Here is an 11048-nt window from a genome sequence, read left to right as displayed (position 1 = left end):
GAACACCTTGTCCCCAGGTTGCACTGTGTTCCTTTTTTGCTCATCAAGCTTCTCCTGCACCTCCTCTTTTCTTTGCCTGTCAGAAACATATGTGGATATTCTTTTATGCAGATTAACCATATATGTAACATACGCTCGCATTTCATCTTCCAAAAGGGCCAGTCTTGGACCCTTTCCACTTGTTCGTAAACAAGGCGTTGGCATCAGCTGCTGTGGCTCGTGTGTTTCTGAATAATCGCTTTAATCAGCAGACGCCTCTTACGAGAAACAAGTCTCATAAGTTTCTTCCAAGGAAACTGAAAATTAGGTTTCGATAAAAACAACTCTAAAAACAGTCCAGGAAATGAAAGGTGTTTTGTTTGAGACACACCTTGGATTCCTTCCATGCAGAAACTCAACGAAGCTGAGGGTGGGGGGGGGCAACGAAATGATCCTGTAGAGTGACACACTGAGTTCCATGGAAGAGCACAACTTACAAGGAAATGCTAATGAATCATTTCCATGGAATTGATACAAAAAACATGTGCATTAATGCATTTTTTTTACAAATTAATTGAAGAATCAATAAATGAATAGAGTATGTTGTATCGTCTATTTTTTAGCAGCCGAGAGGTGTCGATGATGATGAAGTTGATGCTGAAGAAAGAAATCTCCGCGGACCCAAAACTTGCTTTTATAGTTTAAAGTTTATTACACAAAAGTCTTACAGGTCAGGACGGACTCTAGAAATCTGGAGACATCCATACGCCAATAATGGAAGCCTGCCTTTGCAGGAGTCAAGCCCACATTTTATAGAGAGGTTGCGACCCAAGGCAAAACAACGTCCCAAATCTCGTGGTTCAGCAGGACATAACTGCATGTGTCTAAGCATATAATGTAAATGAAATAGTGTATTCATAAAGACATGCTTCATCTCTAATGATGATGTCCCATGTTCTATACTCATCCATTAACAGGTCAGAGATCACTCCCTAGAGGAGAGAACTAACTAACATTAAAGCCCTCAAAAAGCAAATTAATTTGCTTGAATAATAATAATAATAATAATAATAATAATTAAAAATTCCTCCAGAATACGTAGATTTTCACCACTTTCTAACTTTTTGCAATTGTTGGTAATAATTTGAGCATGTTAAAGCTCTCAAAAAGCCAATTAATTTGCCTGAATAATAATAATAATAATAATAATAATAATAATAATAATAATTAAAAATTCCTCCAGAATACGTAGATTTTCACCACTTTTTAACTTTTTGCAAATTATGGTAATAATTTGAGCATGTTAAAGCCCTCACAAAGCCAATTCATTTACCTGAATAATAATAATAATAACTAAATCCCAACTTGGACCGCTCACTCCCAAAACGTGAATTATAAAAAGAGCACCTATAATCACCTTGATCTTCCTTTTGAGGCCTATATACATAAAGACTACAATCTCCTCCATCCTTCAGTCTCCTTTTGTCACTAATTAATGCACACTTCCTCAGTGATGTCCCTGACAGAACTAGCACCTTACCATTGTTATCTTTCCACTCAACTCTTAGTTTCCCTTCACCACTTTTTTCTCCTATACGCTGACATGGAAGCTGAACTGACTTTCCCAAAGTTACTTCAACCCTGGTTCTAGTAATAGTTTGGTTGAGCCCTTTTCCTAACTGGTCTTGGGCTCCTTTGTCTAACTGGATCCCTGAGTTGTCCTGCAGCAGGGTCACAGCCCTCTGATATTTCCGGTGCTTCACAGGCAACTGAAACAGGTCCTGCTTGGTGGGACATGTTGAAAGACAATGTCACTAAATCTTCTTTCCTGTCCATTAACTACACAGTCATTTCTGGCATCATCAGGAATGTGCACAGAATCATCAACATTGTCCACAACGTGGACAATCTCTCCTTCTGAGTTCTGACTCTGAGGATTTTCATGTCTTTTCCTGTCTGGTATAGGTTCTTCCAGATTCTCTCTCGGCTCTCTTGAGCCTTCAACACGGTGGAATGTGGAATATGGCCAAAATGGCCACTAAATGCAAAATAGCAGGCTTCCTGTTATGTTTTTCCAATTGCACCTGTAGATTTTTTTGTTTGTCTGGTCATGATACACCTGTGTATTGATTTTTGTGAAGAGGTGGCGGTTGTGCAACCATAAACTGGATTCCACCCGCCCTTATATAAGAAGAGCAAGATTCATTCTAAGCAGAAGCAGCAGCAGCACTGTTCAGTGTGGTTGAATCTGTCTCCACCTCCGGCCGCTCCCCGCACCTCCTCCCTGCTGTCTACCGCCGCCTGCCTGCCTCCTGCAGCCGCCTCCTGGGGACCGATGGCCCGCAGAGTCCTCCTCGCCGTGCTCGTGTCCGCACTGGTGTCCGCTGTGTCCGCGGGACTGTTCTACAGCCAGAAGCAGCCCTGCTACGTGCGCGCTCCCAGGAATCAATACTTCGGACTCAAGTAAGTTCAAATCAGAAACACGCGAAGTGACAGATGGGTAACTTTCAGGTTCATCCCGGCGGAGGTTAATCTGGTTTAATGTCATAGAGCCAAGTTGGTTTTACACCTAACTGGGAAGATTTCATAGAAAACCATTACCAGTAACAGCTGACTGCAACGTGAAGGAGGGCAAGTGATACGTTTCCCCTTTGTGCTGTTTAAAAAACACTTTATTTACAGGAGTACATAAACAATCAGTCTGGTTAGAGGTTAGAGATTTCATGTTGCCTAATGTCAACGCTTTCCACCAATCACGAGGTTTGGCTGATCACATGTTGAGGAAGTGAGCTGTGTTGTTGAGCTTATGTGACTGGAACCCTGGCTCATATCTAACACACACACACACACGTTTGTACTTCTATCTTAGTGAGGACACTCATTGAAATAATGCATTCCCTATTCCCTTATTCTTACCCTAAAACCAAGTCTTAACCCCCATGAAAGTGCATTAAAGGTGGGTCAGAAAACGAGGACCAGCTAAAATGTCTTCACATTCCCAAAATGTCCTCACTCTGTAGGTTGTAGGCTTAAAATTGTCCTCACAAAAATACAAGAGTACACTAATACTAGTCCAGTCAATTTAATGATCAGGCTTTATTAGAAAAACTATATATGACATGAAATAGATTGTACAAAAAACCCAGCTATCCCCAGATATGTGACAAGACCTGACTTCAGTCCTTGGTTTGTCTGTTTGTATTTTCCATCACAGTCTTGATTAAAGGAAGTGAGTATGTCTTAATGTTCCCTCAAACTTTTAACGGTTGTATATGGAGACCTTTTTTCCAAAGAAAGGGGATGAAACAGAAGAGTGAGGAAATGATCTTTAGGCAAAAGTACTGTCGCTGAGAACATAGGTGCGATTTGTCCTAATGAAATTAAATACAGACGACTCCCTTTCCCTCTATAACAGTTGGATTTTTTCCTTGTAGGTTAATCAGTCTGAAGTTCTGTTAATAATATGATAAGATAAGAAATCCTTTATTTGTCCCACAATGGGGAAATTGCATAATCACTTATGCTTTAAAATGGCCTAGAAGTAAATGACCATTAGAGCTCAGGTCCATCTTTAAAGGTTTGTTTTATCCGAACAATAAGACGTTCAGTTTACATTCATCTAAAACAGACAAGTACAGCAAATTATCTTGATTGAATACTTAGGAGCTGCAGCATATTTAAATGTGTTTACTGACCTGTCTGTTCACAGGACCTATCCTCGACCTCATGAGTATTTAAAGATATCCGATCTGCCCAAGGCGTTGGACTGGAGGAATATCAGCGGCGTAAACTATGCCAGCACGACCCGCAACCAGCACATTCCCCAGTACTGTGGCTCCTGCTGGGCTCATGGCAGCACCAGTGCCATGGCAGGTATGACTCATGACAAATTGCCCTCTAGAGACTCGGTGTGTATTAACAGCTCCTCGCATGAATTCTCAGAAATATTATAAATGTTCCACTTCTTCTTTGCACAGAAGGAACTAAACAGAAACGGGAGGTCATGTTTTTTCAGTTCTCAATTGTATTGAAGTTCTTCTCTCTGTCCAGATCGCATCAACATTAAGCGGAAAGCAGCGTGGCCGTCTGCCTACCTCTCTGTCCAGAATGTGATCGACTGCGCTCAGGCCGGCTCTTGCCAAGGAGGCGATCACACCGGAGTTTGGAAGTACGCCAGTGAACACGGGATCCCAGACGAGACCTGCAATAATTACCAGGCTAAAGACCAGAGTGAGTGTCCTGCAAAAAAACAAATAAGTGATTACGTACAAACACGAAGCCTGTGAGCCTGAGCTCTGCATGTCCTCTGTCCCCCTCTCCAGAATGTAAGCTCTTCAATCAATGTGGCACGTGCACCACATTCAATGTGTGCAACATAGTGCAGAACTACACTCTGTGGAAAGTGGGAGATTATGGAAATGTCACCGGGAGAGAGAAGATGATGGCAGAGATCTCCACTGGAGGACCAATCAGGTTTGCTATGTGCTTCTCTTGGAACAGAACAAAAGTTAGTTCAGTGTCATTTCATGCGTCTTAATTTATCTCCTTCTGTCTTCATGTGGAACTCATATCTCAAGAACCGTTCAATTTAACAGCTTCACACTCGGCATGTGTAGAGTCCAAAGAAGTGCAGTGTTGAATTTAGTGCGATTCAGAAATACCTTCCAAATCAATGAAGGTCATCCATATCAGCGCCGGTCATCCATAACACACTATTGCCCTCTGTGTCATTGCTGTGGAATATCACATTACCATATATCCAAATCACCTGCTTTGCTGATGTCAGTCATTGTTTCGCCTTCACCCGGAGCGAGGATGTGATCTGTGGTGTTTTGTATTCTCCAGCTGTGGGATTATGGCGACACCGAAGCTGGACGCATACACCGGAGGGATCTACTTTGAATACCAGGAGTCTCCTGGCATCAACCACATCGTGTCGGTGGCAGGATGGGGAGTGGAGCACGGTGTCGAATTTTGGATTGTGCGCAACTCCTGGGGAGAGCCGTGGGTAAGTCGCCATCAAACGGAGGAATTCATGCAGTGAAAGTAGGAGCGGTCGTCAGATCGAGGGTGACAAGTAAAGACTGTTTTTCTAAAAAGTTTACTTTCAGCAAATTTTTGTCTGCAGGATTTTCTTAAAGCCCCTGAAAACCTGATAAAGAAAAATGTCCTGATTTTATTTTTCTAATTAATGAGTGATTGTAACTATTTAAGTGATGGGGTTAAAGGTTTCAAAAAATGCCCATCAGACATTTTTAAAGACCCAGGTGACACCTTCAGTTTGCTGTGGCAAGTTTGACGACAGTTCATCAATTATCACAATGATGAGTGTCTGATTCATTTTTGTTCAGGGGGAGAAGGGCTGGCTCAGGATCGTGACCAGTGCCTACAAGGGAGGAAGTGGCAGCACCTACAACCTGGCGTTGGAGGAAGACTGCATGTACGGGGACCCCACTATCGCGAAAGGCGCCCTCTAGAGGAGACCTGTGGCCACAGTGTCGTCGGAAGTCTCACTGCACATGCTCATGTCTTCCTGTCTCAGGCAGAGGGTTGGATTTTTTTTATGTAATAGCTTGAAAAGGGAAATTCAAATTTTTAATTTTTTAAGATATCTTAGGTCAGATCTTTCAGCTGAATATTAGACCTGCTTGAATCAACGTAGATTAGTTTTTTATCACAGTGACACGTGTCGACTTTTACAACGGTCTGAAACTTTTAAATGGCGGCGGAGGTGATACTCATCTCTGAAACATTCAGCCACTGAAGCTGTGTTTAAAAGCTGTTTTATAGGATGAATACATTCAGTTGACATAATTTAAAATGATGTACACAAAGCACGTTTTTCAAGGCAATGCAAAGTGACTCAGCCAAAAAACACGGCTGTTTGTCCTGCACAGCTCCGACACTGAATGGTTTCACTGCCTGATGTTTATGTTTTGACTTGACACAGAATTTGTGCACAAATCATTTGAACTTGTGCCTTACATGCAGTCAGTGTAGAGATACAATTGATGTAATTTTCTTTTTGCTTTCCTGCTGAACAATCTACACATCACATGTTGAAAACCGCTCATATCTGTTATCTCAAACTATGCCAATAAACACAAGTGACGCTCTGCTTTGTTATTGGTCCATTTGTTATAGACTTTCTTCTGTGGCTCCATCATGTGATCAAACTAGCAACCTGTTTACCCAGAAACAGTTTTTTTTTGTAAATGGCTGAAATAAAACACTTGAATTCAACCAATTGGGTATTTTTAACGTCCCAACCCCAAAGGTTCCAGCACTTTCACTAATTATTACAGGATTTTTTAGGGCCAAGAGAAAACTTTATTTAGACCCTGGTCCCTGTCGTTGAAACACAAGGAGTTCCTGCAAAGGTTCCTAACTCCAGGGGAAAGTTGCTGCGGTCGAATCGCAGATAAGATTTATCCTTTGAATATCAGGTACTTTCCATGTGTTGTTGTAAAAAATCAGTTTCCTCCTCTTTCATAACATGATTAAACAGAAACTTGGCAGGCCACTCCTGCTGCATAACCCGTTTATCTACTGTGTATTCACCACATGTAGACGGTACATAAGCATGTTCCAGTCATCAAGTTATTTATTCTCGGCTGTTTCTTTTTCATTGTTTTTATTGCATTTTTTTGTTTCTATTCAACAAACAAACATTGTCTACAAAACTAGACACAAAACAAACAAGCACAAAACATACATGACAGCTCTTACATGAAGGATAAACATATGGCATGATACAAAAGGTGATGAATCTCACAGTGCACGAATGTCATTCAAGTCCACAGCAGTCCTTTTAATAAGGTGGAGGAGAGGTCTAGACCGATATAATCCAAAAATGGGCGCCACACTCTGTAGAACTGATCTACACTGTGATGTATGATGTTGGTGAGATATTCTAAAGGGATCAATTCATAAATTATTTTGCGCCAACCACAGACAGAAGGGACCTTGTCACTAATCCACTGCACAAGAATGTTTTTCCTAGCTGCAAATGTTAAAATATTATACAATCTTTTGTTGACTGCTGTTTTCAAACAGTCACTTGGGAGACCTAGAATCAGAGATATGGGGTCCATTCCTATATTAATATGAAAAATTCTCTCTATTTCACTTATAACTTCAGCCCAATATCTTTGAAGTTTATAGCAAGACCCAAAACAATGAGTTAAAGTTCCCACATCAGTTTTACACTTGAGACACAGAGGGGAGAGAGAGCGGTTGAAGAAAGACCTGCGGTGAGGGGAAATATGTAATCTGTGTAAAATCTTAATTTGTATTGCTCTAGCCCGAGTGCAAATTGAAATCTTTTTAGCAAGAGACCAAATGGTATCCCACTTGTCTTCTTCTATGGTCACAGACAACTCCCTCTCCCACACACCTCTGATCCCCTGCGCAGCAGTAGTAGAAAAAACGTTAAGAACATGGTAAAATGAGCTCAGAGATACTTTCAATTGTTGGTGAAACAGAACTCTCTCAACAGCAGATATTTCAGGGTGATCTATAAGGGTTGTGCTATGAGTGATATAATGCCGTATTTGCAAAAAGCAAAAGAAATCTTGTTTAGACAATTTGTTTTTGTCAGTAAGCTGTTCAAATAATATAAGCTTATCATCTGACAATAGGTCACTGAGGGATTTAATATTCTTATTAAACCATTGTCGAAAGCCAGGGTCCGAAGAACCTGGGGGAAAAGCAGGATTATTAATTACTGGGGTGAAAATGGATGTTATGTTTGATCTTCCCACAAGACGGCGGACAAGCCGCCATGCTTTTAGAGTGATGATTGTTACAGGGTTTACACAGAAAGCTTTGATTTCTTTAAAAGTATTAAGAAATAATAGATCACTTAGTCTGCACTGAGATAATGCTGTCTCAATATCCATCCAGATTTAAGTTTTACCCTTAACCCAGTCGTTAACAAATCTTAAATGGGCACAAAGTTGGTAAATTTTAATATCAGGCAAGTCCAGGCCACCCCTCGAACTTGGTAGATGTAATACTGCCATCTTAAGTCTGGGTCTACGCTTGTTCCAGAAAAAAGAGCTGAGCCACCCTGTTGTGCAATAGGAGTAGACTTGACGTTGGCTAATTAATAATAATCATGAAATATGATTATTAAAATAATAAAAATTATCTATCAAAAATAATTAAATTATTAATTGAAGATGATCAGTAATCAAATAACAATAAAACCACTAATGAGAAAATAGGAATTATCAATTAGAAAGTACAAGCTATCAATTAACAATGATAAGGTTATCAACCAAGAATAATGAAAATAATTAGTCCAAAACAATAAAATTATCAATTTAAGAATAATACTATCTATATTAATAATTGAGAAAGGGGGGGCACCACCCTGGTTTTCCAGGGGCCAACGATGTCAAGCTATAATTATCAGTCTCATAATGATAAATGTCAAATTAATAATGTCAATATTTTAATATTAACGATTACTTAATAAACAGTGAAGGCTTCTAAGTTCGAGCACAGGCGATCATAATCCAGCTGCAATCACATACATATGCACAAATAATCACAGACTACAGATACTTTAATTACAAAAGTATTTATTAAAAAGGGGAAATAAAGTTATAATGTTATTCAATGATTTATCATTTTAACAAGCTCCGATATTTCAAAGATAAACACAGCAGCAGCACTTATCACAATTCAGAAAATAAATGTAAAACCTGCGGTCTACCTATGTATGTCTGTCTGTGTGTGTGTGTGTCTGTGTCAAAGTGTCTCTCTGTGTATGTGTGTCTATGTGTATGTATGTGAAATAAAGTTAGTGTTATTTAATGATTTATCATTTTAACAAACTCCCATATTTCAAAGATCACAACAGCAGCTTATCACAATTTAGAACACGCATGTAACCTCTGGTCCATCTATGTGTCTCTGTGTGTGTGTATCTGTCTGTGTCTATCAATGTGTCTGTGTGGGTGTGTGTGTGTGTGTGGGTGTGTGTGTGTGTGTGTGAGAGAGAGCGAGAGAGAAAAGGGAGGGGGCGTGGCGATGACGCAGTAACGTAGTGACGTCACATCCAAGATGGAGGCCGACAATGTTAGGCTTAAAACTACAAAACAAAATGGCGGGTTCGTTATGAATTTAGAGCCAGAATTGAGGGCGGGTCTACCGATGAATAATCTCAAATGGCCGCCGGACCACGTGTGAGGCACAAAGGAGGAGGTGGAACAAAGGATTCTTTGTTCTGGTTTAGCTTTGGCTTCAAAATGGCAGCCAGATGTTTTCAGGCCCTTTAAATATAGATTTAACTGTTACATGAACTGTATTCTAAATACAGATCGGAACGGGTGTATAGGTCGGTTTAGAAGGAGAGAGAGAGAGAGAGAAGAGAAGGCATGCAAGGAGAGTTCAAAGAAGCTCTTAAAAACACCGTCAGAAACAAGTTACATTTACTTTACCGCTCAGCACTCAAACGGCGTTGTGTGCTGAAGTCTGACGTTAAAATCTCTGTAAGGTTCTTCAGACGGGAACGAGTGCAACCAGAGACGTTTAGTCACGGCGCTTAAAAACTGTGGCACAAGGCCGTAACCGGAAATGAACCGGAAGTAGCCGAATCGTCGTGGCTAAACAATGAGACACGGAGATCCCACAAACAAATACACTCAAATATTAAACAATATGCTACGTATCTGCCCAGATAATCAAGTCTCTTACTGTACAACCCTCGCGATGTGCCTGCGACTCGGCGCGAATGTGTCGGGGGCCAGTGAATCACGTGGTCTTTCTCACGAGCGGAGCTCCGGAGCTCCGCCGCTGGACCGGAAAAGGGAGCGAATTCCTCGTGCTCCTTGACGGAATGAAACTTCGCCTTTCTTCTGTAACAGCGGAGAACGTGCTGGTTTACAGGAACGGAGTGGATTGTCTCATACTCCTCAGCGGGATGAACGTCGCGCTTCTGCAGGGAACGGCTTTGTGGAAGCCGTTTGTGGATCGTTGGAAAAAGGAAAGTCTATAGAAGTGTCGGAGTCCGTCCAGCGGGGCACTTCCTGTTTCGGTCTTTCAAGTTAAGACAGCCAAAAAATCCTATCAAGATAAAACTTTGACTGAGATAAAAGAAGAAAATGAAACGACTTCAAATAAAATGATATTAAACAAACGTCTAATCGCCTCCTTAGTTACTGAGTCGTGTGGTTAGACCTCTTGAGGTCAGAAGACAACTTGAGCAGCGTGGAAAAGAGACAGATTTCTGGGAGCAGAGGGGTTTTGTTCTACCTGGGAGGTACCTGCCCCCCTGGAGGAGGGGTCAAGGGTCAGTGTTGCCCTCAGCCAATTAGATGTCAGGGTCCCGACCTTAGTGGGCGGGGATTCGACCTCAGTGGGCGTTTCAGAGTCTCATTTGGGTTTTTGCAGAGCGGCCTGCAACATCTCCCCACCAGGCCCTGCTGGAGGGGGGGGCATAGTGGGGGTTCAGGAGATGCTTTCCCCACCAAGGCGAGGCTCCAGGCTGTCTAGAGAAGGTGTGACTTAAGACTGAAACTGGTTGAACTGGTTTCAGCTGGGCCTTGTAGGCCTCAAGTATTTACAACCTATTGTTTGATGGTCACTCAGGACCTCACCCCCAACAACCCATTTATATCCTTCAGCACCCTTTTGGAAAACAAAACAGGAATCATTTGGATAGGATACAATAACCTAGGCAACACATTCATTTTGACCAGGGCAATGCGTCCTAGCCAGGAAACAGGAAGTGACATCCATCGCTCTAGGTCCTGCTTAATTTTACAAAATAAGGGTACAAAGTTGGCTTTATATAATTGATCAAAGGATGGTGTGATGAAGATTCCTAAGTACACAAACCCATTGGGAGACCATTTGAAAGGAAATGAAGGTACAATAGTTGGTATTGTTGAAAGGGTCCCAAGGGGCATAGCCTCTGATTTAGCCAGGTTGATCTTATAACCAGAAAAACAACTGAATCTGTCAATCACATCAATAAGACCTGGCACAGATGTTTCAGGGTCGGTCAGAAGAATTAAAACATCATCCGCGTACAAGGTTATATTGTGACACAGCTGTCC

The 11048-nt window shown here is 41.4% G+C and overlaps 1 protein-coding gene across 1 annotated transcript; it reads left to right on the top strand.

Moving 5' to 3' along the window:
• The first annotated feature begins 2314 nt into the window (after positions 1 to 2314).
• On the top strand, positions 2315 to 5456 carry LOC133018447 (cathepsin Z-like). The gene is made up of 6 exons (XM_061084816.1): positions 2315 to 2442; positions 3689 to 3852; positions 4030 to 4209; positions 4302 to 4452; positions 4825 to 4987; positions 5331 to 5456. The coding sequence occupies exons 1-6, from the start codon at positions 2315 to 2317 to the stop codon at positions 5454 to 5456; spliced, it is 912 nt and encodes a 303-aa protein (XP_060940799.1).
• The last annotated feature ends 5592 nt before the right edge of the window (positions 5457 to 11048 follow it).

Source organism: Limanda limanda, chromosome 13, assembly GCF_963576545.1.
Source record: "Limanda limanda chromosome 13, fLimLim1.1, whole genome shotgun sequence".
NCBI lineage: Eukaryota > Metazoa > Chordata > Actinopteri > Pleuronectiformes > Pleuronectidae > Limanda > Limanda limanda.
The sequence above is the reverse complement of the archived record's forward strand: the minus strand, read 5'-3'. Positions and strand labels throughout refer to the sequence as shown.